The sequence below is a fragment of the Zootoca vivipara genome, chromosome 8 (genome assembly GCF_965207765.1).
Source record: "Zootoca vivipara chromosome 8, rZooViv2.hap1.1, whole genome shotgun sequence".
NCBI lineage: Eukaryota > Metazoa > Chordata > Lepidosauria > Squamata > Lacertidae > Zootoca > Zootoca vivipara.
This window is the reverse complement of record NC_142591.1, coordinates 23,497,363-23,523,971: the sequence shown is the minus strand read 5'-3', so window position 1 is coordinate 23,523,971 and position 26,609 is coordinate 23,497,363. Positions and strand designations below refer to the sequence as shown.

The following is a 26,609-nucleotide window of genomic DNA, read 5'->3' as shown; positions in this document are numbered from 1 at the left end:
CTCAGCCTCACGAACGTGCAACTCTGAGGCTTTACGCACTTCTCCTAAAACGGACACCTGCTGCCTCATGCTGCACGGGAAATGCTTTTTGCCCCTGGGTCCTTTCGCGCTCTTTTTTGGCGCTGAATCAAGGCGGCGACCCCCCCCTTCCCTTTCTTTCTTCCTCTCATTCTTATTCTTTCTTTCCCTCTCCTTCCTTCCTTCTTTATCTCTGTCTTCTCTCCCTCTTTCTTTTTCTTTCCTTCTTTATTCCTTCTTTCCTACTCTTCTTTCTCTCTCCCTCCTGCTCCCTCTTTCCTTCCTTCCTTCCTTCCTTCCTTCCTTCCTTCCTTCCTTCCTTCCTTCCTTCCTTCCTATCTTTCTTCCTCTCCCTCATTCTTATTCTTTCTTTCCCTCTACTTCCTTCCTTCTTTCTCCCTTTCCGTCTTCTCTCCCTCTTTCTTTTTCTTTTCTTCTTTATTCCCTTCCTTATTTCCTACTCTTCTTTCTCTCCTCTCTTTCCTTCCTTCCTCTCTCCCTCCCACTCCCTCTTTTCTTCCTCCCTCCCTCCCTCCCTCCCTCCCTTCCTCCCTCCCCTCCCCTCCCTCTCCCTCTCCTCAGAAACATAGGATGCTGCTTTATACTTCTGGCCCTTAAACCCTGGAACCAGGAGAGCAGCTCCAGTGAGTCAACCTCAGCCAGTCCCTTTGGTGAAGGGCGGTGGCTCACTGGCAGAACATCTGTCCTGCATGCAGAAGGACCCCAGCATCTCCAGGTACTAGTAGCTCTGCAAAGGTCCTGCATGAAACCCTAGCGAGCCTCCACCACCCAGTGCAGTTACCAAAAATCATTTTTCAATAAATTGTACAATAATTGTACATTTGAATATCTACTTGCCATTATTCTGACTATGTTTCTGCTTTCAGAGCTAGTTATTACTTACATTATTACAAAAAACAGTAATAATTGAATGCAGTGACAATAATTTATGATAATAAAGAGTGGACACATAGTCCTACAGATACAACCGGCCCTTTGAGGGTGACCAAACTGCTGATGCGGCCCCCGATGAATTTGAGTTTGACACCCCTGACTTAGAAGGATGGTCTAATTTAAAGTTGTCAATGATGGGCCGTATTGCTGTTATAAAGATGAATGTATTGCCAAAAATGTTATTTTTGTTCCAAGCATTACCAATTGTAGATAATGTTGCTTGTTTTAAAGAATGGCAAAAGGTTCTATCAAAATTCATCTGGCAAGGAAAAAAACCTAGAATTAAATATAAATTATTAACTGATGTGAAAGAAAGAGGAGGTTTTTCCCTACCAGATTTGAAGATTTATTTTGAAGTAGCAGCCTTTTGCTGGTTAAGAGAATGGTTTGCCTTAGAAAATGATGATGTTCTAGATTTGGAAGGTCATGATAATGCCTTTGGATGGCATGCATATTTATGGTATGACAAGGCCAAAGTTCATAGAGGTTTTAAAAATCATATTATCAGGAAAACTCTTTTAAATGTTTGGAATAGGTATAAAGCCTTGATAGAACCAAAAACACCCAGATGGATTTCACCGGCGGAAGCCAAAACTCAAAAAAGATTGAATATGTCAACAAATTGGTTGAGATATAGGGATATTTTAATACAAGATAATGAGCTCATGAAGTTAAAACGATATGAGGAGTTGAAAAGTAAAGTAACGGATTGGTTTCAATATCATCAGATCAATGAGATGTTTAAAATGGATAAGAAAGTTGGTTTTCAAATGCAAAAGTCGAAAATAGAAACAGAATTGTTAGATTCTAAAAGTAAAAAATTATCAAAAATGTATAATGTATTGTTGGAATGGCATATGAAAGACGAGCAAACAAAAAGTGTTATGATCAAATGGGCAAATGACGTGGGGCACAACATCATGGTGGAAGATTGGGAAAGGTTATGGAAGCACAATATGAAATTTACCGTGAGTACAGTTTTAAAAGAGAATTTAATGAAAATGATGTATAGATGGTATCTGACTCCGGTAAAGTTAGCTAAGATTTATCATAAAAAAGACAACAAGTGCTGGAAATGCAAAAAGCAGGAAGGTACCTTCTTCCACATGTGGTGGACGTGCCCCCAAGTGAGAGACTTCTGGGAAAAGATTTATAATGAACTGAAAAAAGTGCTGAAATGCACTTTTGCTAAGAAACCAGAGGCCTTTCTACTTGGGATCACAGGGGATGATATCCCCAAGAAAGAGGTTGTTTTCTTTTTGTATGCCACAGCAGCAGCAAGGATACTACTGGCAAAGAATTGGAAGAATGAAGAATTACCAACGGTGGATGAATGGCAGAAGAAAGTGATAGAATATATGGAACTGGCTGAGTTGATGGGGAGACTCCGGGATCGGAGTGAAGAAGCAGCGGAGGAGGATTGGAAGAAATTTAAAAGTTATTTGAAAAACAAACACGTAATAGATTGATCAAGTGAAGGTGAGGGAGATACAAGGATGTTGTAGATTATACAAGGGTTTGAAAATAAATATCGCTAGAAGATAGGGAAATTAGAATTAAGATGAAAGATATAGTTGAGTGTTTTAAGGATAAGGAAAAATAGATAGAATATAATGATAATATTAATGCTAATTTAGAATTCATGTAAGATTTAGAATTTACTAAATATGAATTGTAAGGAAGCGTAGCAGGAGGAGGACGAAGAAGTCATTAGATTTAGAAGGTTATAAAAATAAGAAGTTTTTTTTCTTTTTTGGAATTTTGTATATTTTTTCTTTTTGTGTGTGTTTTGCTTTTTGTATGTTGTATTTTCTTAGTATTTTTGTTTGTGCTTATTATGTTTAGTATTTTTGTATGTATAAAATTCTTAATAAATATATATATATTTTAAAAATAAACCACAGAAATCTCTCCCACAGTGGGCATCAAAGGCCACCAACTTAGATGGCTTTAAAAGAGGATTGATTGGACAAATTCATGGAGGAGAGGGCAACTAACCATGATGGCTACATTCTCCTCCACAGCCTGAGGCAGTATGCTTCTGAATACCAGTCGCTGGAAACGACAGGAGGGGAGAGTGCTATTGCGTTCAGGGACAGTTCCCAGGCTGATTTAACAAGCAATCCCCCTTCGCAGGGAACTCTGCAAATTCCAGCTCTGTGATGGGAACACTGGTCTCTTAACAGCTCTTGGCACACTTAACATACTCTAGCTCTCATAATTCTTTCGGGTGCTAAGTGGTATAGCCCACATACCCCTGCCCCCCCCCAGTGATGCCTTAGCCCATTTGGGATTTCCAGTTCCCCCTGGAGAAAGAAAGAGAGCTAGCAAAGCGGTCTTCAATGAATCCCCTGTGCCTTTTTGAATACCTGGTTTAGGGCCTTAGAACCAAAGAATTCTGAGTGCAGGATTTATTTATTTTTAATGTCAGAACTGAATGGAGCTCTCAGACCTTCCACACAAAAAATGGCTACCCCAAACATTTGTCGTTTCAGCAGTATAGTTTGAGCTGAGGAGAAATTGATTTTGTTGCTGCTCTTATTAAACCACCAAAGGTCTGAAATCCTTTCCAATTCACTGCAAATCACTCTGGTTTCCCATAGATCCAGACTGACATTCAGCCCATTCCTTTTCTACTCCCTATTTGTAGGGGGTTTCACAGGGATGACTATTGAGAAAAGGGTATACCTCTCCCTATAGTTTGAAGGGTGCCAGAGGTGGTGAGTTCTGTCTGACATGGGGAGGAGGGCTCGTCGCATGTGTGTGATGTCACATGTGCGACATGCACTTGTGACATCACACGGGTTGGGAGGCGTGTCAGAGGACCACCAGGGGTCAGCGGAGAGTCTGGTGGATCGGAGAGAGGGCTCTCGGACGCTGCCAGAGGCCCAGAGCCTAGTGCCTGGCAGCTTCCTCCAGAAGGTGGGACTGGGGCTCAGGAGGAGGTGTAGACCCTCAGGGATGTTGAGGAGACGAGGTTTCCAGAGGGAGAGCTGCAGAGGGTGGACTAAAGCACTCAAGAGGGGGAGGCTCCAGAAGCTACAGTGCCGGTCCCTCAACTGAGCAGCTCTAGTGGAGAAGGCGCTCCACCAGCACCCTCACCCCAACAGAGAAGGGGTGAAAAGAAGACAGACCAACGGAGGAGGTTCAAGGTCCCCAGGGGGCTGTGTTGGCAGAGGTCAACAAGGGAGGTGCTTCCGGATTCTGAATCTGAATAGTACAGTCATGCTTTTTGATGCTCTGTCTTGTACATACTGTATGTATATAATAAAACCCTGTAAAAACCAAGCACGGGGTTTGGAGCTGCTTACTTGTGAGGAAGCAATCAACACCATTACAAGGTCCAATGAGGCCCTCCTGGTGGGGTGCTTAAAGATTGGGTGGGGCTCAGCCCTGTCATCACATACTTCCCCATAGATTTGGCACCTGTGAGGAGTGCAGTGTTACCTCTTTGCTGTTCCCTCATTCCACTGCACCTGTCGACCCAGCCAACAACTAAACATCTGGAATATTCCATATGACCTTAGGGCTGCCCTCCTCTTGCACTCAAATACTGCCGGACCCACTTCAGCAAAAATGCGCTCTCACTACCTGCAAAAGTTGGTCGTTCCTCCGGCTTTTGACTCCAAGATTGTTTCATTAGTGTAATGATCTCTCCTGGGCAACTTTCTTCAATCTCCTCTATGAGAGGCCTATCCCCATTCATGATGCAGAAGTATATTTGCGCATCAGTCAAAGCATCTGGTGAGGGAGAGAGGAATTGAACAGGGGGTTTGTTTTGTTTTTTGTTTAAAAATAACCGTGTGCAGCTAAAAACACTTCAGCAAGCGGAGTTATTTGGTCACAAGCACTCACTCTCATAGGGTTCTTTGTTGGCAAAGATGGCCCATAATACTATGCCAAAGCTGTACACGTCTGATTTTTCCACAGGAGTGGTGTTAACTGATGCCAAATGTTCTGGGGCCATGTAAAAAAGGGTGCCGGCGTTGCTCTTCGAGCTGCAGTTGATTTTCATCTTCCGGATGCTCTCCTCTTTAGTCAGCCTGCTCCAGCTTTTGAAACGGGCAACGCCAAGGTCTGCTATCTGCAGGAAAGGATGGAGAACCGTTACGGCAGCAAGGTCCAACTGAGATCACACAAGCACACAGTTGATGAGACCCTCACAGGCCGTCTTCTCCAACTTCCTGCTTGGCGCAGGAAATCCAGAGCTAGAGCATTCACTATAGATGGACTATCCACCCTCTACTTAAAGGAAGGGAGAGCCCACCACCCCTCTAGGTCATTGGTTCCATTGTCACAGCTGCTCAAGACGTTTGACTTAACGCTCAACCAAAATTTACCTACCTGTATCTTAAGCCCACTGAATCAACCCCTGGAAGCAGCAGAGAACACGCATTTGCCTATGATGTTCCCACACTCTCAGTGTTCTCTCTTCCAGGCTAAACATGCCCAGTTCTTTCAAACCATTCCACATAGGACTTGTTTTTCTTAATGCTGACAGCCTTTTGTTGCCTTTCTCTAACCCCATTTCAGTTTGTCACTCTATATCCTTCTTAAAGTTCAGTGCCCATTAGGGGATATTCCGGTTGAGGACAATTTGCAGTCGACATGCTTAGCGCGGCAGCGAATGTTTCCCAAAGTATTTTGTTATTTAATTAAATATAGTGTTTTTAAGGTTAAACGGGTCAAATGGAGTGCACTGATCTGAACATTCAGAAAAGCATGTGGTAGAGCCTTTCCTGGCCTGCTATACCAGGAAGGGAATGCACAACACTGGGAAACTGTGTGTTTTCCTTCTCATCCACATGTGCATAGCGGGCAAAAGCCTGCTTAGCTTACTGCAACCATGTGAACATACTGGCTGCAGATCTTGGTTAAGGAGGAGAGAGCAGAGCAACAATCCTGGGTTCAGACACCATGCAAAGCCATTCCTTGCCTTAGTTGCCACATCACACCGAACTACAAGGACTAGGAGAGAAGCAAAGTGGCTGCAATCTCCCTGGGAGCCAGCACATTTGCAGCCACACAAAACCATGGTTTGCCAAACAGGCAGGCTTGGCTATAAATCATGCCCACATCTGGTTTAGCCCTAAGACTGACATGTCACCCATCCAGGAACTATGTGCTAATGGTACCTTAATATGAAAGTCTTCATCTACAAGGATATTTTCTGGTTTTAGGTCCTTGTGAACTAAGCCCTGTTCAGTTAAGTAAAGCATTCCTTCAATGATCTCTAGGATGAAGCACCCCTTCACGGACAAAGGAATAGAGGTCTGCGATAAAGCAAAAACAGCAGAATATTAGTATATATACTGAGTTATACCTGCCATGATCAAGAAACTGACTTTTTTTAAAAAAATGAAAAGCAGTGGTATTCAATTAAGTTTTACTCATGGTAGACCTATCAAAATTAATGGACTGAACTTAGCCATGCTCATTAATTTCAGTGGGTACACTAGGGGTTAAACATAATTGAATACCACCCAAAATCTTTAAAAAGAGCACTGCCTTATTCAGTCGTCTGTTGAACGAACATCCATTAGGAATAGATATTAAGCCTTATGAATCATGGTTGCTAAAGGAGTTTGAATAAAGCATGCCCAACTAGTGCTTCTTCCAATTATCTTTGCTTTTTGAAGAAGCAACAAAGACCCTCGCCAAGGCTAGAATCCAGTTGCAATTCAGCAGATTTGGAGATACACATTTTAGAAAACCAGGACAGAATCTGTCTGCTGATGAGAAATATTAACAGATAGCCAACTACCCATCATTATGATGGGCAGATTCTAGATGGCAACAGGGAATGGCATCCATGGGAAGCTGCCAAGACCCCAGCACTAACCCACTGCCAGACAGAAGCTTAAACATATTATATAAGCATATTACTATCTGGCCCAAACCTTTCCAATACTTTGGAAATCTGGATTTTGGGAGCAATTATCTATGCAAGCCCCTTCATGGATCACTGCCTTGTCGTGGCGAAGGGGCTTAAATAACTTAGAGAAGTTATGTTTTGACCAAACGTGATCCACCTGGAGAAGGAATTGGCAAGCCACTCCAGTATCCCTGCCAAGAAAACTCTATGGACAAAGACAACAGGCATATAAAAGTTATGACGCTGGAAGATGAGCCCCTCAGGTCGGAAGGCGTCCAACATGCTACTGAGGAAGAGCGGAGGACAAGTACAAGTAGATTCAGAGCTGATGAAGCGGTTGGGCCAAAGCCGAAAGGTCGCTCAGTTGCGGATATGCCTGGAAGCGAAAGGAAAGTCTGATGCTGTAAAGAAAAATATTGCATAGGAACCTGGAATGTAAGAACCATGAACCCTGGTAAGCTGGATGTGGTGAAAAATGAGATGGCAAGAATAAATATTGACATCCTGGGCATCAGTGAACTAAAATGGAAGGGAATGGGTGAATTCAGTTCAGGTGACTATCATATCTACTACTGTGGGCAAGAATCCCGTAGAAGAAATGGAGTGGCCCTCATAGTCAACAAAAGAGTGGCAAAAGCTGTAATGGGATGCAATCTCAAAAATGACAGAATGATCTTGATACGAATCCAAGGCAGACCTTTTAACATCACAGTAATCCAAGTTTATGCACCAACTACCGGTGCTGAAGAAAGTGAAATTGACCAGTTCGATGAAGACTTACAACACCTTCTAGAAATGACACCAAAGAAGGATGTTCTTCTCATTACAGGGGATTGGAATGCTAAAGTAGGGAATCAAGAGATAAAAGGAGCAACTGGCAAGTTTGGCCTTGGAGTTCAAAATGAAGCAGGGCAAAGGCTAATAGAGTTCTGTCAAGAGAACAAGCTGGTCATCACAAATACTCTTTTCCAACAACACAAGAGACGACTCTACACATGGATATCACCAAATGGGCAGCATCGAAATCAGATTGATTATATTCTCTGCAGCCAAAGATGGAGAAGCTCTATACAGTCAGCAAAAACAAGACCTGGAGCTGACTGTAACTCAGATCATCAGCTTCTTATAGCAAAATTCCAGCTTAAACTGAAGAAAGTAGGAAAAACCACTGGGCCAGTAAGATACAATCTAAATCAAATCCCTTATGAATACACAGTGGAAGGGAGGAACAGGTTTAAGGATTTAGATTTGGTGGACAGAATGCCTGAAGAACTATGGATGGAGGCTCGTAACATTACACAGGAGGCAGCAACGAAAACCATCCCAAGGAAAAGGAAATGCAAGAAAGCAAAATGGCTGTCCAACGAGGCCTTACAAATAGCAGAGGAGAGGAGGCAAGCAAAATGCAAGGGAGATAGAGAAAGATACAGGAAACTGAATGCAGATTTCCAAAAAATAGCAAGGAGAGACAAGAGGGTCTTCTTAAATGAGCAATGCAAAGAAATAGAGGAAAACAATAGAATGGGGAAAACCAGAGATCTGTTCAAGAAAATTGGAGATATGAAAGGAACATTTCGTACAAAGATTACCATAATAAAGGACAAAAATGGTAAGGACCTAACAAAAGCAGAAGACATCAAGAAGAGGTGGCAAGAATACACAGAGGAATTATACCAGAAAGATATGGAGGTCTCGTACACCTCAGGTAGTGTGGTTGCTGACCTTGAGCCAGACATCTTGGAGAGTGAAGTCAAATGGGCCTTAGAAAGCATTGCTAATAACAAGGCCAGTGGAAGTGATGATATTCCAGCTGAACTATTTAAAATTTTAAAAGATGATGCTGTTAAGGTGCTACACCCAATATGCCAGCAAGTTTGGAAAACTCAGCAATGGCCAGAGGATTGGAGAAGATCAGTCTACATCCCAATTCCAAAGAAGGGCAGTGCCAAAGAATGCTCCAACTACCACACAATTGCGCTCATTTCACACGCTGGCAAGGTTATGCTTAAAATTCTACAAGGCAGGCTTAGGCAGTATGTGGACCGAGAACTCCCAGAAGTGCAAGCTGGATTTCGAAGGGGCAGAGGAACCAGAGACCAAATAGCAAACATGCGCTGGATTATGGAGAAAGCTAGAGAGTTCCAGAAAAACATCTACTTCTGCTTCATTGACTATGCAAAAGCCTTTGACTGTGTCGACCACAGCAAACTATGGCAAGTTCTTAAAGAAATGGGAGTGCCTGATCACCTCATCTGTCTCCTGAGAAATCTCTATGTGGGACAAGAAGCTACAGTTAGAACTGGATATGGAACAACTGATTGGTTCAAAATTGGGAAAGGAGTACGACAAGGTTGTATATTGTCTCCCTGCTTATTTAACTTATATGCAGAATTCATCATGCGAAAGGCTGGACTAGATGAATCCCAAGCCGGAATTAAGATTGCCGGAAGAAATATCAACAACCTCAGATATGCAGATGACACAACCTTGATGGCAGAAAGTGAGGAGGAATTAAAGAACCTTTTAATGAGGGTGAAAGAGGAGAGCGCAAAATATGGTCTGAAGCTCAACATCAAAAAAACCAAGATCATGACCACTGGTCCCATCACCTCCTGGCAAATAGAAGGGGAAGAAATGGAGGCAGTGAGAGATTTTACTTTCTTGGGCTCCTTGGTCACTGCAGATGGTGACAGCAGTCATGAAATTAAAAGACGCCTGCTTCTTGGGAGAAAAGCAATGACAAACCTAGACAGCATCTTAAAAAGCAGAGACATCACCTTGCCTACAAAGGTCCGTATAGTTAAAGCTATGGTTTTCCCAGTAGTGATGTATGGAAGTGAGAGCTGGACCATAAAGAAGGCTGATCGCCGAAGAATGGATGCTTTTGAATTATGGTGCTGGAGGAGACTCTTAAGAGTCCCATGGACTGCAAGAAGATCAAACCTATCCATTCTTAAGGAAATCAGCCCTGAGTGCTCCCTGGAAGGACAGATCGTGAAGCTGAGGCTCCAATACTTTGGCCACCTCATGAGAAGAGAAGAATCCTTGGAAAAGACCTTGATGTTGGGAAAGATGGAGGGCACTAGGAGAAGGGGACGACAGAGGACGAGATGGTTGGACAGTGTTCTCGAAGCTACGAACATGAGTTTGACCAAACTGCGGGAGGCAGTGCAAGACAGGAGTGCCTGGCGTGCTATGGTCCATGGGGTCACGAAGAGTCGGACATGACTAAACGACTAAAGAACAACAACAATCTATGCAAGACTGCTCCATTTACAGTGCAAATTATGAACAGGAGGTTCAATGGTGCAGAAATCATGATCTCCCCATACAGAGCAAACACTCACATTTATGAGTTGCAGAACTCAGTGCTAGTGTGTCCCTAACATTCACTATTAGCAGGTCTTAGACCTGATCCAGGTCCAAACCAATGATGAAAACGGTTTCACTGGAACGGACAAAAAAAAGATGTTGATGGAAACAGACCCGAGATGACCAACAACGTTTGAATACAATTTTCCAAGGTTGTGGTACAATCTCAAAAATTACCGCCTGGCTTATTCCCAGAGTATCAACCGTGCTCTCTACTCACTGCCTTTAGTACGGACATCAGGTTTCCTTTGCGTACATATTCCATCACCAGGGAGTAGTTGCCATCTTCCAAAATGATGCCCAGTAGCTTCACCACACGCTCATGGTTTAGTCTGAGCATTATCTTGCCTTCTTCGAGAAGGGACGTGTTACACCTGGGGGGGTGAAAACAGGTACTATGGGATTACCAGTGTGTGTGACTGCCGAGAAAGGAATAGAGCTATAGACTAAAGATAAGGTGACAGGCAGAAATGTCAACTTCTTCACCTGAACTCTCCAAAATGCATAGCTCAAGCTGCAGCATAATCTGCCAATGAAATGGCAACTGCCTTGCTGGGTGAAATCCTGCCTTGTGTCTGAGTGGTGATTACCGGTAGTTAGCATTGTTATTACTAATTATTCATTCAATCAATCATTTGCATAGCACTCTGGCTGGGAACTGCAGGCTAGTGCTTCCCAAATTTAGAACAGCGGGATAACACATTTTAAAAATATGAATTAAAATTTAAAACGCACAGGTGGTTTTCTTTTAGAGTGTGCAAGGTGACAGAATGACAGGCAGAACTACTAAACAGTCACACCCAGGAGCAACCAAATGATCTAATGACATATAATCCAGTCAGGCCTGGCGTTAACAAGTAGCATGCATGGGCAACTGCCAGGACCCACACTGATGTCTGGGCCCGGCCCCCCTTTTTAACCCCCCACTGGCATTTGTGTTGGGCAGTTGGGTCTACTGAACACACCATTTTAATTTCTCACAATGCCCCATCAATGGGTTGCCCCAAGGCATTGTGGGAAATGGCAGCCTCCCCCACACCCAGCTGCCCAGTGTGCTGCTGCGGCCAGCATCAGATAAGGACCACTGCTATAGCAAGGAGCCCTACAGAGAAGGATTTAACAGAATCATAGAATGCAAGCTGGATAGCCCAGCTGGTTAGAGAAGATAACACCAAGGTTGCAGGTTTGATCCCCATTAGGAACACCTGCATTGCAGGGGTTGGACTAGATGATCCCCCGGGGTCCCTTCCAACTCTATGATTCTATGAACCAAGGGTCATCTAGTCCAGTGTTTCCCAACCTTGTGCCTCCAGATGTTTTGGGACTACAACTCCCATCATCCCTAGCTAGCAAGACCAGTGGTCAGGAATGATGGGAATTGTAGTCCGAAAACAGCTGGAGGCACAAGGTCGGGAAACACTGATCTAGTCCAACCTCTTCCAATGCGGGAATCTTTTGCCCAATTGGGGGGGGGCTTGAACCCACGACCCAGAGATTAACAGTCTCATGCTCTACCAACTGAGCTATAGCTCTGATCCGTCGAGTTTCCACTCAGATCTGGAGCAGAGGTACCATCAGCCGTGGAGGCTAACTAGGAGGCAGCCCTCTCTGTGATGATCTGAGCCCAAAGGAACCTTTACTTGTTGAAGCTGGGAAATAAAGAGTGGGAGACGGCCATTGCCTTCATGAGCTGTGTGTGGACTTCCCACGGGCATCTGACTGGTGATGATGGTCATTTGGTTTGATCCAGCCAGGCTCTTCTTTTGTTCTTGCCGCACAGATCTATGGGTAAGCAAAACCCTGGGAAAGTTGAGGGAGGAGCCTATCCAATCAGAAACCGGCAGGAGCTCAGTGGCAGGTAGCTCTAGACTGCTCTCTCTTGTCTGCAAAGGATCTCCCCTCTGACCAACTTACTCTGTGCGCTGAGGCCCCGTGTACACCGTTTTCAGCACCACAAGCCCATGCCTCTTGTGGTAACACAACGAAACCATTCCAAACCCACCGGCGTCCAGCTGCTCTTTTTGCAAAAAGTCCTCCGAGTTCATCTGAATGTCGTCCAAGGACATGTTTGCGGCTCGCGGGGCGCTCCAGCAATTCATACGAGAGAAATTCCAGGGCCTGCAATGTGAAAACAGAAGAGAAAGCATTGTGTGGTCTGTCTTGCCACTGCCACAGGACACGATGGCCAAAAGGCCACGGAGAAAGATGTGCAGACCTAAGGATGGCATGAAGGTGACTGTAGGAGTCACGTTTAGTCAGAAACCAATCCCAGAGTGTTCAAGGTGGCTTACTCTCAGGTAAGTGTGCACAGGTAACAAGCAGTGTCCTTCATGCTGCTTTTGGTCTGGCCAATATGTGACATCTTGTGGAGCAGAAGGGAAAATCTGTGAAGAACCTTCCCTTGAGAGTCTATATTCTGAAAAAATTGAGGGTGTCTGCAAGGGAAGGGCATTTTTAATGGTGGCTTCCTGTTTGAGAAATGGTCTCCAGTAAGAGGCCAGGTCATCACCCACCTTAATGGCAGACAAAAGACTTCTATGTTCCCAGGCTTTTAAATATCTTCCCAATGTTATATAAACTAAACATTTTTTTTTGTAAAATGATTTTTATTTGGTTTTACAAATTCATTCACAAATTCATTCACACTCAAAATCACAATAGTTGCAACAACAGTGGAGAAACATAAATAATCTGCCTTATATGGGTCATCAGCTTGGTACCCATTGGGCGCACTTGCACCCCCAAAGGCCTCCCCCAGCACCTGCAAGCTCACTTCCCCGCTACTGAAATCAGGCTTGGGGAAAAGATTTCTGTTATAGCAAATAGAACAGAAGGAGACATCATGGTCCTGGACTCAGATTCCTCATCTTCAGGGGGATAGGGGAAAGCTTTTGGAGAAGAACGGAAAGGACACGCAGGACCAGCATGCCTCTCAAGAGAGAGACTGTGTTGCATAGTGGTTAGAGCGTTGGTCTAAGACCTGGGCGACGAGGATTCAAATCCCTGCTCAGCCATGAAACTCACTGGGTGACCCAGGGCTGGTCACAGTCTCAACTTAACCCACCTCACGGAATTGGCTGTGAGGATAAAATGGGAAGGAAGAGAACCATATCTGCCACCTTGCACTCAGTGTTAGAAATCAGCCAGGTACTTGGATTGGTGCATGTCCAATTGAATCCACCTACATTTAACACATGCAAAAAATAGGACTGCTAAGTACAGGATATGCAGCCCCCTCAGTGGGATCCATCCACACAATGGTAAAGTGATTTAAAGGCAGATCCCAGGCAGAGATGCCTAGGATCAGATAAGTGCCCACTATCACACATCTTTCACCCTTTCGTTAAAGACCAAGGATGGGCAAGGTGAAAAATAGGCAGGAAATTCTGGGATTATGGAAATTGTAGGAATCAATCATTTCACAGCCTCCTCCTCCCCTATCCACCGGCATGCCTTGATTTTTTTAAAAAAAAGGTATTAAAAAAACTAGATTCCAAGGCAGCTTTCTCCCAATTGAAGTGCAGAGTGTTTGAGGACCGGGACTTTTGCAGGGAAACCAAAAGGCTTGTTTACAAATGTTTGTTTACTACCAACCTTACTGTATGCTTGTGAAACATGGACCACTTATAAACGCCATCTCCAACTCCTTGGAAAATTCCATCAACAGTGTCTCAGAAAAAATGTACATATCACCTGGGAAGACAGGCCAACTAATGCTAGTGTACTGGAATAAGCAAAGATCACCAGTGTCAAAGCAATGATTCTTCAACATCAATTTCGTTAGACTGGTCATGTTGTGCAGATGCCTGATGATCGTCTTCCAAAGCAACTACTGTATTCCAAACTTTAAAATGGTAAGTGTAATGCTGGTGGTCAACAAAAGAGGTTCAAAGACTCTCCCAAGGCAAATCCCCCCAAAATGTAGTATAAACACTGACAACTGGGAAACACTGGCCTGCGAGTGCTCCAATTGAAGAACAGCCTTTACCAAAGGTGTCGTGGGTTTTGAAGATGCTCGAACTCAGGACGAAAGGGGGAAATGTGCTAAGAGGAAGACACGCTTGGCAAACCATCACCGTGATCAACATCTGGAAACCTATGTCCCCACTGTGGAAGGACGTGTGGATCCAGAATTGGCCTCCACAGTCACTTATGGACTCACTGTTAAAACCGTGTTTATGGAAGACAATCTTACTCCGCTAGGAAGGTAAAGGGAAAGGGATCCCTGACCATTAGGTCCAGTCATGACCGACTCTGGGGTTGTGGCGCTCATCTTGCGTTATTGGCCAAGGGAGCCTGCGTACAGCTTCCAGGTCATGTGGCCAGCATGACAAAGCTGCTTCTGGCGAACCAGAGGAGCACACGGAAACGCCGTTTACCTTCCCGCCAGAGCAGTACCTATTTATCTACTTGCACTTTGACATGCTTTCGAACTGCTAGGTTGGCAGGAGCTGGGACCGAGCAACGGGAGCTCACCCAGTGAATTGGAACTGCCGACCTTCTGATCGGCAAGCCCTAGACTCTGTGGTTTAATCCACAGCGTCACCCGTGTCCCTACTCGGATAGGAGTGATCGCCAAAGAAGAAAGATGTTTAAGTGCAGCAAAATACGAGTTTGAAGGAGCCTAAGTCGTCTGCACCTGGACGCAGGTGGCGCTGTGGGTTAAACCACAGAGCCTAGGGCTTGCTGATCAGAAGGTCGGCAGTTCGAATCCCTGCGACGGGGTGAGCTCCCATTGCTCGGTCCCAGCTCCTGCCAACCTAGCAGTTCAAAAGCACGTCAAAGTGCAAGTAGATAAATAGGGACCGCTACAGCGGGAAGGTAAACGGCATTTCCATGTGCTGCTCTGGTTTGCCAGAAGCGGCTTTGTCATGCTGGCCACATGACCTGGAAGCTATACGCCGGCTCCCTCGGCCAATAATGCAAGATGAGCGTGCAACCCCAGAGTTGGTCACGACTGGACCGAATGGTCAGGGGTCCCTTTACCTTTTAAGTCGTCTGCTAAGTGGATTTCATTTCCCTCACGCCCAAACCCCTCTCCAACTCCACATCCTCAAAAGCAGAGCGAGATTGTGTACGGTTAAAACTTTTGAGCAAAACCCAAGAAGGCACCCGACTGCACTCCTAGCCACACAATAAGCAGAGGGAAGCGCTTAGCTTAGGATCCGGATGGTGACTAATAATGGGAAGGAAATGGAGTTCCCACCACCACCAGTCACCCCGCCCCCATTCAGCGAGCCGCCTCTTGAAATCATGGGATTCACCAGGGGGAACGATTTGCTGAAACCCTCCAAATGAAGTTTGCGCGCGCGCGCGCTCACACAGAGGTACAAACTTGGTTTCATTTTCCTGTGCGCCTCCCCTTCCCCCTCTCGCTTCCCCCGAGCGCAACGGGAAGGAAGCAGGAGGCCGTAGTCAGTTTCTACCCTAGGGAAAAACCTACCTGGGCGACTCTTTCTCTCTGCAGGGATGCCGAGGGGGAAACCTGGAAGCAGCCAGCCCGCGCTAGTGGGGGCACCACTTCATCGGCTCCAAAAAGATCGACGTGCGGCGGGGAAGGGACCCGATCCCTCTCCACCGTCTCCTCTCCCCGAGCTGGAGAGATCCCCCAGATGGTGTACGCTGCGCCCCGCGGGGAGCGATCCCCTCGATTTCTTCTCTTTCCTTTCGCCCTCCTGCTTCCGAAAGGGGTCACCCACTGCCCGGAGCGCGCCCGGCGCTTTTCTTCCTCTTTCGCCGAACTTTGCAGGGGCGGAGTCAGGCGGTGTTATGAGCGCACGCAAGCTCTTCCCAACCTATGATCCAGGCTCCTCTTCTCCGCAGGGGGGCAGGGGGAAGGCGTGGCGAGCAGCGAGGCTTTCGGATCTCCCCTCGGGGCGGGATCGGCGGGATCCGAAGAGAGATTCCTGTGCGGAAATGGGTGGCGTCGAGAGCTCCTAAAAAGGGAGAGTAGGAACACACGAAGGAAAGTAAGAGAACAAGGGCTTCCTCCTTCAGCTGTGTGCGGCTGGAGATAGTGCTGCTTCTCACTTACTGGATGCCACAGGAGGGGAGAGATGCTCTTGTGCTCAGATCCTGCTCCCTGGTTTCCCACAGGCACCACTGTGAGAACAGGATACTGGATTTGATGGGCCCTTGGCCTGATTTAGCAGGCTCGTTTCACATTCTTGGGTTCTTTAGCTGTGTGGGATCCTAATAAGGACGCAGCTAAGAGGAAATAAATTGGGTCTGGGCAGAAAGGGACGCCAGGCTTAAGCCAACACCTTCAGTAGTAGTAGTAGCAGCCCTGCTCCAGAATGGAGTTTGGATCGGATTTACTTCAGCTTTCCTTGACTTTGCACCAGCATCTCGGGTAGAGAATTGCCTTGCCGAATAGTGTTTGTGAATTACACCACCCTTTCTGCCAGCTTAATTTATGTCTGTTTGCCAGGTCATGTGGCTGAGCTGGAATGGATTTAGGATCCAGCCTAACAGGGTAGCTCCATTAAGCGCCTGTGCTGTACAGGGGCTAGCTAGACTCCCGCCCCTTGTATTTTTTAGGGGGCGTAGCTTTGTTTCACTTGACAATGTGAGGAGCAAGGGTGGCATCTTCTGGCGAACCCGAAAATTGCATGGCCTCCGTTTAATTTACTGGCGTACTCCTTCCTCCATTGCCTCCTGACGGATGCCAACCAACCATCTTGAGTTTGTGCTTCCTGATTCAATGTGATTTAAGGAATGCTCAGAGCTTAGCCATGCTTAACTTTCCTTCGCTCTTTTCTTTTTTGCTGTGCTTTCCCCGCAAAAACCCACTCTTTGAAGCGGAATCAGAGCAAACAACAATCCACGGAAAACCCAAATTGACGTTTACTCCAACTGAGCGCTAAAGAGCAGGTTTTTGCGGGCAAACCTCAGGGGGGGGGGAAACAATTACACAATCTGATGAAGAGCTTTTAACTGGGCACCTGTGCCTGGAAGAAGTGAGCAAAAAGTAAGTGAAAGCCCATACTAGCACAGAAAGTTTAAACCAAGTTTATTTTCTTCTTCTTCTAACCAAATCATTTCTAAACTGCCTTTTCACCCTAATTACCCAAGTTGATGAACAAAAACCAAATTGCAAAGTTTAAGAAATAAGCCACATTAAACTAGGTCTTCAAAACCAAGAGGTTTGATCACTCAACCTCTTATTTAAAATCTTTTAAATTGAGGCCGAAAAGATACCTGCTGAAAATCAGTTAGAAATGGGGCCAGTTGGAAAACGAGCAAGGTCCCAGCCAAAGAAGAATGGCAACTTAAGTTGACAGAATATGCGCAGCTTGCAGACTTAACATATAGAATAAGAGAACAAGAAGAACATACTGTACGTTTAGAGAAGATTGGAAAACGTTTATTGAATATATGGGGAATAACTGTGTACAGCTGAAAACGCTGGCAGCATTAAGATAAATTCAACAGTGTAAATAATTTTTGATGGATGTAATAATGGAATACTGAATGGTATAGTTTTGGTAAAATATGCAAGGATTTATGATATGTAAAATGAACCATGGGAAGGGAAGTCACTGATGTCTTAAGGATGATGAGTACTTTAAAGTGTAAAACAAAAGAATTAATAAAAATTATATATATATATATATATATATATATATATATATATATATATATATATATATGAAATGGGGCCAGTTTACGCTCCCCTGGAAGGGAAAAATTGCATAGACAACTACAACTGCTCCTAGATAGTAGGCAGGGCTCCTTCCATTATCACACTATTCTAATAATGTGCTTTATTTTCTTCCAGGCCTGCTTCCTGAGATGTAGATAGATCATGTTTAATAACTAAATGATATGCTGTTATGTACCGCAACACAAAAGTCATGCCATGAACCTTGCAATGGAGAACACTTACAATGGCCAGGCCATTAGCTGGAGTTGATGAGAATTGGAATCAGCAACATGTAGCAAGTACTACAGGTTCCTTGTCTATGCTTTACTTACTAGTTTTGCATTTTAAAATCTGCCTCTGTTCAGCCTGGGATGGCTTTCTATGTGGATAACACAGGAGACGCACCAACTCCCAGTACTGCGTAATATAGATCACACAGGTTTTTAAATATGCAATAATTGGAGGCAAATCTGTGATTTTAAATTTGCATGGAGGGCAAATCTGTAGTAAGCCTATGATGTGGAAAAATCCTACCCCCCATAATAAAGGGAAAGGGACCCCTGACCATTAGGTCTAGTCGTGACCGACTCTGGGGTTGCGCGCTCATCTCGCGTTATTGGACGAGGGAGCCGGCGTATAGCTTCCAGGTCATGTGGCCAGCATGACAAAGCCGCTTCTGGCAAACCAGAGCAGCGCATGGAAACGCCGTTTACCTTCCCGCTGTAGCGGTTCCTATTTATCTACTTGCACTTTGACGTGCTTTCGAACTGCTAGGAGCTGGGACCGAGCAACGGGAGCTCACCCTGTCGTGGGGATTCGAACTGCTGACCTTCTGATCGGCAAGCCCTAGGCTCTGTGGTTTAACCCACAGTGCCACCTGCGTCCCCTCCCCCCATAATACAGTAATATTAAATTGTAATCTAAATAAAAGCAAAAAGAGAGAAAGAGAAGTCCTTTCGCAAAGGTAGTTCTTAACCCTTGCCATGCACAGAAAGTGGTGGACCCTGCCAGCTCTCACCTGGGAGCTTTCCTTTCTTCTCCCTTGGGAGGTCTTCCCTTCCCTGCCTCTCACTCAGAGTTCTTCATCACCCATCCATCACCTTCGTGTGCGTGTAATCCTTGGATCTCAGTAATGGTCCAGAGCAGAGGACACCAAATAAAAGAAAAATGGGAAAGAAAGAGAAGAAAAAAAGAAGGAAATGAAAGGAAATTTCCCACCTGTCGGAAATCCAATCCAAGCTACGTGTCTTCTGCTTCTTTCACATAAATATATGAAAACACAGAGCTACTTGGGATTATTTCATGGAATCTGTTGTATGTTTTGTTGTTTTTAGTGTTCATTACGTTTTAATGTTTGAATGATGGCTATGCTCTGCCTCGCAATGCTTCTTCTTCTTTTCAATAACTTTTTATCGGGTTTTATAAAAAGGTTCATAGGAATAATAAATGATGCAAATATATAGACCAAGTATTCTCATCTCATTTGTATATCACAAAAAATAGCACAATAAATTTGCAGTAATACGTACAATATATGGTTCATTATATGTATATTTTCTTGGTTCATGAATTGGTTTAAACACAGGGGAAACAGGATAGAAGAGTTAACATACGACATTCAAGACCACATAGCAGAATCAGGCAGACTTGTGATTGCATTTAGATTAGGAGTCATTTTTCCTCTAATGTTATGATGCTTACTAGTTACTTAAGCATGAAACAGACGAAAAACTTCTCACACAGAATTTGAAGTATGTTTATTATCTTTTGGCAAAAGAGACTACAGGAGACTTAATGTATTTATTTGATATGCCACAAAGTGAACATGAACTAGTACAGTGCTTTTTTCCTGGTGGTACGCATACCCCTAAACATTTTGTGAATCTAAGTTTGGCCTCATTGAGGGACAGTATTTCAATATGAGTAGTAAAATGAGAGTATTGTACCCTTAAACATTTTTTTAAAGAAAAAGAGCACTGAACTAGTAGCAGACTAACTCTATAATGGGTTAGTCAAGCAGAATCACCCACCATGTGCCACAGAACTAAATCCCCACTGCTTTCCTTCGCTGGAACAGGATAACTGATTTTCCAGCACTAGATCAGTCTTGAAGTCAAAGAAATGGGTTCACAGATTTAAAAATGAAGTCAACAACAACAACAAAAGGATATTTTTTTTATATCTCTGATATTAATGCTCAGCTGTTACTTATAGGAGTGCAGCTTCCAATGGTCCGGGCCTTGTAGAACATCACAGGGATGGGCATATTTAGAAACACAAAGGGATGCTGACTTTTTGCTTGTCAAATTATCCTTCCAAATGTCGGCTGAGTGACAGCAGCCAAAACTGCCACTTCCAATGGTCTAGTCCAGGCATCCCCAAACTTTGGCCCTCCAGATGTTTTGGACTACAATTCCCATCTTCCCCGACCACTGGTCCTGTTAGCTAGGGATCATGGGAGTTGTAGGCCAAAACATCTGGAGGGCCACAGTTTGGGGATGCCTGGTCTAGTCACTCTTTGCTACGGGCAAGGGAAATGGTGTCCAATCATGAGCAGAGTTGGCTACGCACGCTGAGGCCTGCCAGGTAGCTTTGTTCCTGTTTCTGGGTACTGTGCCAGGTGGATGAAGACACCTTCCAAGATAAGTTACATCAATGCATAGTAGTCGAGAAGTCAGGCCTGAGGCCTGGAACAGGGCCAGCTCTCCCATTAGGCAGTGGGAGGCAGCCTCCTCAGGCAGCTGATATGGGAGGTTTTTGTTTTTTTTTAAGCAGCAAATTATTATTCAATTTATTAGTGTTATGTTTCAATTCCCAGGGAGAGAAATTTGTGGGGTATTTTGTATCAGGTGCCAAAAAAACTTGGCATCAGGAAAAGGAGACCCATATGCTGTTCCACCTCAGGCAGCAAATGGTCTGGTGTGCTCTCATGCTAGAATTACCCCATTTATGCAACCATTACTTGCACGGGCCACAGAATAGAACAGATATCGCCGCTTACTCCTTAAGTTGAATACAATCAGAGGCTGGAGAGGAGGGGTACCAAGAGTCAGAGATGAGTGGGAAGGCGAGGGACCTTCAGTCCTCACAACTGCCTCATTGGGGCAAGTTCTCCTGGGAAGAGTTGCTGGGCTCACAAGGCCCGGCCTCCTGAGCTGACCTTGTTACCTTGAATAAAGAGTTAATTTCACTACTGCCGTGTCCTTGCACACCTCCCTCCGGCAACTCCTGTAGCCAAGGTGGTGCAATAACGCAGTGCTCTGCTTTGCCTTGGACCTTATCAGCAAGTTGGCAGGAGTTTGAGTCCTTTGTAGGGCTACAGGCGCTACATTATAATTCTTTTAAGAAGGTGCTAAAGTGACCTACCCCAGCTGGGTTTCTGCGGCTTGTCTGTTATTCTTTTTTGAAAATTGCAAAGTCAGAATAAATGAGCCGCCTAAAAGAATGGAAGAAGTAATGTCTGGAGAAAAAGAATGGTTTGATCACTCAGTTGTCTGGATGCCAGTGAGCTGGAAGTCTCAGATAATTTGTATGGGAACAGAATATGAGCTGTGCTCAACTTCTTCGCTAAGAGCAGGCAGTTGTATGGGCAGTACAACCACAGCAAGTATACAGGGAAAGGCCTTGAGATCTTTGCATATATATATATATATATATATATATATATATATATATATATATACCAGTATATACAAAAATAAAAAATAAATAAAATAAATGCCTCAACTCTTGGCAGGCATTGTAAACCATATATTTGCCTAGTGCCGCCTGGTGGCTATATGAAAGAAATTCATTTGAAAGTGTTTCTTTAAAAAAAACACACAACAGTGGCTTGAGAGTGTTGATTTATTAACACATAAACTGCTAAAGAACAAAACAACTGTTTCAATGGGTGACTTTAAAAGTCTCGTGCGCGTAGCAAATACTCATTAAGACAAAAGAATCTCTAGAAATAAATGTCCACATTTTTCTTCGTCTTCATGAATTGAAGGGAGACCATGGCTTCGTACACTATATATCGAAAGCACATTTGAAACAACATTCTTTCCCTGAAGGAATTCTGGGCACTGCAGTTTGCCCCTCACAGACTTAATGATTCCAAAGTGATGTTTTTGGTCTGCCATCTTGATTCAAAATGAAGCCTGGTGTCCAAATGGTGACAACGTCTGCTGCTTCACCTTGAGAACCCCGGTGCCAAGTTTGGTGATGATATCTCAAGTGGTGGTTGAACTTATGACAAAAAAAGAAGTGAGCTCACACCAAAGTCATGTTTCAGCCTGCCATCTTGATTCAAAATGGCAGCCATCTTCCAAACATCAACAAAGAGTGTTACCCCTACCTCAGAAACCCTTGTGCCAAGTTTGGTGGCTTTATCTCAGGAGGTATCTGAATATCTAAGGAACAAATAAATGGACCTGCACAGAGAAACAAACCACGTTGTAGAATCCTGGGAACTGTAGTGTGTTTAAGGGTGCCAGGAATTAATGCTCTGTGAGAGATAAACTACAGTTGCCATGATTATTTTTTAGGAAGCCACATGCTTTAAATGTATAGTGTGGGTGTGAGCAGACTCATTTACACAAGAATCATAAAACAGATGATATCTCTTAAAGGAAGAACTGTGGATGCTTAAAAGAAAATGGGTGCCTTTTCTTTTAAAGGACACACAAAGCACCAGTAATCACAGGTTCTTCCCACACAACTCATCAGCAAATCACAATATTTGTGGGCACACACAACTGATTACCTAGCTATTCTTACTATTTTTCCTCAGAATTTTTCTTTCTCTCGCTGAGTTAGCAAGAGAGTTGAGTAACAGAGGAAAAGGAAGCAAGAAGATGGGTGTATGTGGCTTTTCGTCTTTGATTCTGAGGTCAATCGCAAGAGGAACTTGGTGGCAAAAATTAGGGTTGGGAAATCATGAGCAAAAGCGTGGAGAGAAATGCACACACAGACAATGTAAACATGTTCTTCCAAACCAGGGGGTAAAATTCCACGTGGGACAGGATTATTTCAGTCTTGTAGTAAATAGCTATTCAGCTGGTCATTCACAGTGTGCAGGAGAAGCCACACCAGGCAGGGAATCATCTGTAAAGTGGAGAAGATGAGACATAAATGGTTGCTTCCTTGCATTCCTTGCCACAGTTTTTCAGCCTAGCCTACCTCACAGGGTTGTTGTGAGGGGAAAATGGAAAGCGCTGAACCATGTGCACCCCATTGACGTCCATGTAGGAAAAGTGGGAGATGCACGAAATAAATAAATAAATAAATAAATCCTCCCCTCAGAGAATGTGCTCAGAGTTGATCTGTGCTTTTGATTCTCTCTGTATGTCTTTGTGCATTGGGCTCTGATCGGTAGATATTTGTATTGTATTGTATTGTATTGTATTTATATACTGCTCAATACCCAGAGGTCTCAGGGTGGTTCACAGAATAAAATCAAAATATAAAACCATAAAATACATAATCAAAATAAAAACAACCGCCCAATAGCACCCCCCACCAAAAAAACCTCCACATTTTAAAAGGGCATAGGATGTCAATCAGTTCAACCAAAGACCTAGTTAAAAAGGAACATTTTTACCCTAGCACCTAAAGGTGTCTGCAGAGAAGGCCCATTCTTGTGTTGCCACCCTCTGGACCCCTCAAGGAGGAGGCACACGAAGGAGGTCCTCAGAAGATGATCTCAGGGTCCGGGTAAGTTTATTTGGAAAGAGGCGCTCCTTGAGGTATTGCGTTCCTGAGCCCTTTAAGGCTTTATAGATCAAAACCAGCACTTTGAATTGGGCCTGGAAACTAATTGGTAGCCAGTGCAGTCAGATGAGGATTGGTGTAATATGCTCAAACCATCTTGCTCCAGTGAGCAACCTGGCCACTGAATTCTCTACTAGCTGAAGTTTCTGAACCATCTTCAGAGGCAGCCCTATGTATAATGCATTGCAGTAATCTAACCTTGAGGTTACTAGAGCATAGACAACAGTAGTTAGGCTATCCCCGCCCCAATAGGGGCATAGCTGGGCCACCAGCCGAAGCTGATGGAAGGCACTTGGGGCCACTGAGACCACCTCAGTCTCGAGCAACAGCAAAGGATTCAAGAGTACCCCCAAACTACGAACCTGCTCCTTCAGAGGAAGTGTACCCCCATCAAGAGGGACATACTAAGGATGCAATGGAGGTAGCAAATTATGCCTTCTTTCTTGCTGGCTTCACTGCCACTAGGTAGGCTCGATAATGAGCCCTTACCAGTATTTGGCTGCATTCATTCGGATCTTTCCTCCACTTGCATTCAAGCCATCTCCCAGCTTGTTTCCTCGCCCTAAGCTCTGGAGTATACCAGGGGGGCCAAACAGGCTCCACAAACTGGGAGAGGGCACTCAGGAGCGATCATGTCAATAGCATGAGCCATTCAGGTGTTCCAGACATCAGCCAGGGCTTTGACGGGTACAGTCATATCAGCCAGAAAACCCCCATAGCCATTTGGAATCCCACTGGATCCATCAGCCTCCGAGGGCGGACCTTCCTAATAGGTCCCCTGCCTCTGCGGAGGGGAAAAGGTACTGACAGCCTAAATCTCAACATCAAGTGACCTGATCATGACAATGGACTGATGTCAATGTTCCCCAGCTTCAGATCACCCTCTTCCTGTCCAGTCGAGAAAACAAGGTCCAGAGTGTGGCCTGCCATGTGCATTGGGCCGGTGACATGTTGGGACAGCCCCATAGCTGTCATGGAAGCCATGAAGTCCTGAGCTGCCCCAGAGCCAGCTGCTTCAACATGGATGTTGGAGTCTGTCTCCCGGAACCAGCAGTCTGGGAGTCCTCAACACCACCTCCTAGACCAGCTCTGTCAGCAAGACTGCTGGGCAGCGAGGCGGACAGTAAACCAGCAGATTCCCTAATCTGTCCCAATTGCCCAACGCCAGGAACACACACTCTAGATTCCCTCCTGACTGGACAGAGAACCTGGAGATAGAGAGAGAATCTCTATGGACCACAGCGACTCCCCCTCCCCGACCCTCGAGTCTGGCCAGACGCTGCACTGAGTACCCCAGTGGGCACAGCTGGGTGAGACCAACTCCACCCTGTTCACCCACCCAGGTTACAGTGATACATGCCAAATCACCCTCCTCATCCATAATCAGATCGTGGATAAAGGAGATTTTATTCTGGGCCGACCTGGCATTCAACAGCAGCAGTTGCAGACCTGAGAGTTGGCTGATATGAGAACCACAATTCACCAGGTTGGAGGAGGGGCTGGCACACGGCACTGTCACTAACTACCTGTGCCATGTGTGCCCCTTATGTGGCCTGCTCCTCCTCCCACACCCTTCCTCCCCCTACCCAGAACCACTGTAATTGGGCCTCCCCCGCTCGTCTCCTCCCAGGCACATCCCACCAAGTGCCCTTACAACCCAGTTAAAAACAGCTAACACACACACACACACACACACACACACACACACAAACCAACAACAATTTAAAATGATATAATTTTTAAAAGCAATTTAAAAGCAGAGAAGAAGCCCTCTCTGAGCAACAGGTACAGTCCTTATAAAAGCTAAGGTGGAGAGAGGCAGGAAGTGCTCAGCAGGGTTCTGGTCAAAATCAAAGTAGATCGGATGAACCTAAGCCCTACACACTGGTGTCTTCAGTCTCCAGCCATGCCCCCTCTCAAGGTGGCTTGCAGCTGGAGACGGAAGAGAAAGAGCTGTTGCTAAAAGAATAATGGGTTGCTGTGTCCCCCTGGACCTTTCACTACAAAAGGTCACCGAAACAGTGGAAAGAACATCTATTAAAAGCCACCTGGGAAGAAAAAGTGGTTGCTATTGACTCAGTTTTTTATTGCATATGATTGTTGCTGGGACAGAACCTTATTGCACCTGCTGAGATTTGAATACGTAGGTTTTTTTTTAAGAATGGGGAATCCCTTTCCCCTCACTGTGCTCTAGGATGCTGCCGTGTTCACTCAGTGCTGAAGGGCTGTGTACATTGATGCAAACGGCGTCTAATTTCTCTGCAAACCAGCCAGCACAAATGCTCCATAAATAGCTGCCGTGTAGCTTTCCTGCAAACTCTGCACAAAGCAATCAGGATGGATGTCAACGGGTCTTCTGGACTTGACGTTTGATGTCATTATCCCATCAGCCAATGAGGGGTGCTTTTTAAATAGACACTCTAACAGCGGTTGATTCATTTTTCTTTAGTTAATGGTGTGAATAACTGGCGACAGCATACTAAATTTTGACGTTGAAAAGCAATTCCCATTAGATCACTCAGAGACCTGCATGGTGATACTTTATTGGAACTCTCTAGCCATAGGAGCCAACTCCTAGGGGCTGAGGGGTCTTCAGTCTCCCCAGTAAAATATTTGAGTCCCGTCCCCCCAAGTTGATAGGCATTGCCATTCAAATGCTGTCTGTTCACTGCATCATGTGATTGATTGTGCAGGGCAAGGCTTACTTGGGCCCCCTAATATTTTATTCAAGTTGGCACCCCTGTCTATGGTTCCCTCTCATGACATGTAGCTTGGTGTTTTTTTTTTAAAACAAGCAAGCAAGCAAGCACACAAACAAACAAACAAATCTCTGGTTTATATTTAGGTACCACTTTACTACTCAAGTGTGGGCCACCAGGGGTAGCTATGCAGCCAAGCAACAGGCATTTATGAAAGAAGAAGAAAACAGTTTGTACCTTTCTGTGTAGCTTGTAGAGAGGAATTATGTGCCCTTTCCCTTTGCATGTGAGT

The 26,609-nt window shown here is 44.8% G+C and overlaps 1 protein-coding gene and 1 pseudogene across 3 annotated transcripts in view; both read right to left on the bottom strand.

The window, feature by feature from the left end:
• The window catches only part of RIPK1 (receptor interacting serine/threonine kinase 1), a 28,223-nt gene extending 12,185 nt beyond the window's left edge, over positions 1-16,038 (bottom strand). Inside the window, exons 1-6 of one of the 3 annotated variants that reach the window (XM_035126375.3) lie at positions 15,663-16,038; positions 12,134-12,337; positions 10,440-10,593; positions 6,108-6,245; positions 4,828-5,056; positions 4,564-4,713 (exon numbers count right to left, since the gene is read on the bottom strand). In XM_035126375.3, coding sequence (XP_034982266.1) covers positions 4,564-4,713; positions 4,828-5,056; positions 6,108-6,245; positions 10,440-10,593; positions 12,134-12,318 — 856 coding nt within the window. In that variant the 5' untranslated portion in view covers positions 12,319-12,337; positions 15,663-16,038. Of the gene's footprint in view, positions 1-4,563; positions 4,714-4,827; positions 5,057-6,107; positions 6,246-10,439; positions 10,594-11,859; positions 12,031-12,133; positions 12,338-15,662 lie in introns of those variants that run through there. The other 2 variants (XM_035126374.3, XM_088675129.1) reach the window with 2 other exon arrangements.
• On the bottom strand, positions 16,015-25,254 carry LOC148684764 (uncharacterized; annotated as a pseudogene).
• Between the last annotated feature and the right edge of the window lie 1,355 nt (positions 25,255-26,609).